General features: G+C 40.2%; 1 protein-coding gene across 1 annotated transcript; it reads right to left on the reverse strand.

The window, feature by feature from the left end:
- Positions 1-1249: 1249 nt before the first annotated feature.
- On the reverse strand, positions 1250-3591 carry LOC134473101 (endogenous retrovirus group K member 18 Env polyprotein-like). Its single transcript, XM_063236628.1, has 2 exons — positions 3403-3591; positions 1250-2872 (listed from the first exon to the last, which is right to left on the reverse strand). The coding sequence occupies exon 2, from the start codon at positions 2713-2715 to the stop codon at positions 1675-1677; it is 1041 nt and encodes a 346-aa protein (XP_063092698.1). The 5' UTR covers positions 2716-2872; positions 3403-3591; the 3' UTR covers positions 1250-1674.
- Between the last annotated feature and the right edge of the window lie 208 nt (positions 3592-3799).

Raw genomic sequence — 3799 nt, forward strand, 5'->3', positions numbered from 1 at the left:
AAATAATGTCAAACTACTTCCCTGAAGCACTAGTATGGATAGCATAATAATAACTCACAGGACAACTAGAAATGATAAATACCCAGCCAGCAAAGTGAAACCAGGAGCCAGGACTACAACCCACAATGAAGAGATCTTCAAAGGCCACAAGGAGAGTACCGCCATGTCTGATCCTCGCTGATAAACGCTCTACTGTGAAGAGAATGCTGGGAAATGTAGTTCCCAGCCTTAAGAAGGTAAGTGATGGATGAGATTATCTGACAATAGATAATACAGCAAAAATATCACTAGGCACCTTCTTTGGTACTTTAAAATATTGTTTCATATAAGCCTAGTAAGAATTATTGGTATTAGGTATATTCCCATTTCCAAATACATACTCCTGTGGTCTCATACCTGGTAGTGAATCAAAATGCAAAAGTAATATTACTACCAAAGTGGATTTATTTTACCAGAGCCTGGTGAAATAACGCCTTGCTTTTCAGCTGCTCAAAGGTGACTTGGTTCTCATTATGAAGAACAATTAATGAATAAACTTTTGGGAATAAAAGTGAGCATTCCCTAAGGCTAAGGCTTAAAATGAATGGGGTAACTTTTAAATCAGAAACAAGATTTTAATACACCTGCTGACATCAAGGCCCACTCAACTTGGAACCACTCAGAAATGGACTGTACTCTGGAATCACTTATTGTTTCAAATGGTATCTTGCAAAGTAGTTCTAAAGCCTAAGATCGACTGTCAAACTGTATGCTTTGCAATGATGAGATGTGGGGAAGTAAAGGGAGGCCAATTTCTTCTTGGTATTCACATAAACAGGAGAGTGGAAGCATGTAAAATCAAGAGCTTTCCAGGAAGGTAAATTAACTCAAAAGAAAAGAGTGGTGTGGGGGAGTGGAGATTGAGAGAAAGAAGTTCAAGGTGAAAGCAAAGAGCAAACTGACAAAGTAGAAAGAGTGGTGGGGACTGAATCAGTCATAGTTAGAGGGGAATTTCAGAAACAAAGAGCTTTGAGAGGGAGCAGTTTTAAATAAGGAAGTCAAGTACATGTATGAGTGAAGGGTGTCCGAGGTCAACCTAAACTGAAGGCCCCTGGGACTTCAGACATTCAGGAATGCATGGGCAGGCTAACCAATGTTGGTAGTTGTCGTGAGTGTCTAGAGCACTCTGAACTCCGGGCAAGGTAAACACGCACGCCTTGTCGGGACACGGGGGGTACAGCGCTTGGAAAAGAAAGACAGGAGAGACACCTTTGCTGTCTGCACCGCGTTACACTGCACTGCACTGCACTGTACGCACAATCTTTATTTTAGGATTCATATATAGTAAACCCGATCAATTCACAGAGCCCAGATAATTAAGTAGTGAAAAGGCATTCTTTGTGGCAAGCTACAACGTGACAGACTACAATGTTTATTCTAAAACTATCTAAGTGAAGTAAATAATCACAACCAGTTCTCACAACTTCTCTAGCCCAGGAAGAAATTCATTAGCTCAAGAATGTTGTTAATTTGTCTGCTGTTAGTGTCACAAAGGGTGGCCAGCCACTTCCTCAAGACTTCTGCAAAACAAAGCCAGCTCACAGTATGGATTCCAGAGGGTGAGGGCTCACTGAGAACGGGCATTCCCGTTCTACCTCCTTCTCGCATACCAGGGCGGCTATTGTAAATTGCAGGTTAGAGGGGGTTGGGCCTACAAAGTGACACCTTATCCCCCACACTTCCTTCCTTTTTATTTTTTAACAACAATTTCCATAAGATCAGGTTATTAATAGCATTTCGTCTTATGCAGTAAAAATACACAAGAACTATGGCAATGAGAACTATAATTAAACTAAGTCCCATGCCACTAAAAGTGTGGGTAATGCTCTGCCAGATTCCTTTGGAATCTAATCCTTTCAAAGATTGAGCAAGCAATTGCGCGAATTGTGCTAGAGATTCATCATCATTTTGCTTTGCAAAATCCTTGTCAATTTGATTATGCAAAGATTCTATTTTCTCCTGGGCAGAGGTGTTTCCATTTAAATACATTCTAATCATTTCCCATTCATGTTCTGTCTGATTATAAGGTCGTTGGGTTATACAGAAAGTAGTTGAATTCCAATCACATTTTAAAAACACTTGATGCTGAAGAGCCAATATTTTTCTACCCATCCATTCAACTGTTTGTTTAAGGAGGTCTATTTGTTGTTGTAGTCTGACGTTTATTTGCCACTGAGTTAACCAAAGTTCATGAGAATTTTTATGCCATAATTCTACAACATGTTTTTCTTGCAAAGAGGTTTGTAAAGCTATTCCTGAGACTGCTGCTAGGGAGGCTACAGTTATCAGACTTAACAGTACAGCAACCACTATTCCAATAAATCTTTTTGTACGTTTTAACAGATGTTTAAAAAATTCAGTAGTAACAGAAATTACCGGGTCTTGAGACCAAGGTCGAGTTAAATTTACAGGCAACCAAATATGAGTTTTTTGTTGTAACAGCATAACTGTATAAGGCTTAGTGAAATTTAGTGTGCTATTTAAGCATGTAAACAATTGACAATTTAAACAAGTACAAGAAAAATGTGTAAAATTAAAAGTTCCCACTAAAAAGACATAAGGTAGAGGTGCACAAACAGTAATATTATACATTTTAAACCTAGTAAAATTATAAGTAGTAGATACAGATCGACTAGTCCCTGAATATGAAACATTGTACAAGGTTACAGGTTGCATAGCGGCTGGGATCTTCCAAATATGATTTTGAAGGTGATGAGGGTATTCTTCGGCTGCAACAGCAGGGTTAGCGATTCCACCATCTCCCCACCACAAGAGAGCCGTCTTTTGTTGAAATATAGGAGCTCCGTCAGTTATTTTCTTTGGATCTGGAAGACTATACACAACAGAGAGATTACATCTTGTCTCATTCCATTCAGCACATCCATTAACGAATTTTCCAAATGGTCCCCAAATAATATACCCATCAATATTTTTAGCAAATTTTCCCATACATAGTTGCCAAATTATGGGATTATAAGAAATATTTTTATAAGTGAATTCAGGGCATACAGGAAATGTATTTGTATCAGGTGCTGTTAAATTTTTCCAGGTAACATTAAAGGTTTGAGCAGCCAAGGCTTGAAGCCTTGTCCTTTTGTTGCCTGCTTTTATTCCATGTTGAATCCAATACTGCCATCCCAGAGGGATGCAAGGCGGTTCCCCAATGCAAATAGGCCTTTGATTACCATAATAAGTAAAATTGAATAGTGTCCCATCATCTTGATTGTGGGGGGTTAAATCAGCCCACGGTGCTGACAAAATTTCTCTAGGTGTGGTATAAAGTAAAATATCACTAGTTCCCCATTTTACAGGTTCTAATAAAGGGGGGTTTGGAATATATGCCCAGTACGAATGCGGAGGTACCTCAGTCCCCGATGCAACGGTGAGCAAGGCACATAAAGCTAAAAACAAGTTTTCGGGGTTTAAAGGCTTTCCTGCTTGAAGGACAAGCCGTTGCCCTTCTATGGTCAATTTCTTTAATTGTCCCCATGTAGGGAGGGGATTTAAATTTGGTCGCTGTGAGCGGCGGGATTTTCTTAGCTGTAATCTGGCCATGGCTGCGATAGGAACAAACTCAGCATCCTCAGCTTCTAGCTGGTTTCGCGCTCGCTTCTGAAGGCACGGTTCCGGTTCCTTGGGGAGTTGTCTCCGGGGCTGGTGAACAGGATCTGGAGACGCGGGTCCTGATCCATCGTCCAGGGACCCACTGCTGAATTCCATTTTCTGTGGAGATATAACCAAAACCTTTCCCCCTATAGAG

The sequence above is a fragment of the Cavia porcellus genome, unplaced genomic scaffold (assembly GCF_034190915.1).
Source record: "Cavia porcellus strain 051 isolate PalLab524CR breed Dunkin Hartley unplaced genomic scaffold, mCavPor4.1 scaffold_26, whole genome shotgun sequence".
Lineage (NCBI taxonomy): Eukaryota > Metazoa > Chordata > Mammalia > Rodentia > Caviidae > Cavia > Cavia porcellus.

Excerpts from the sequence above, each read along its gene's own strand:
- LOC134473101 (XM_063236628.1), bottom strand. The coding sequence starts at position 2,715 with ATGCAACCTGTAACCTTGTACAATGTTTCATATTCAGGGACTAGTCGA.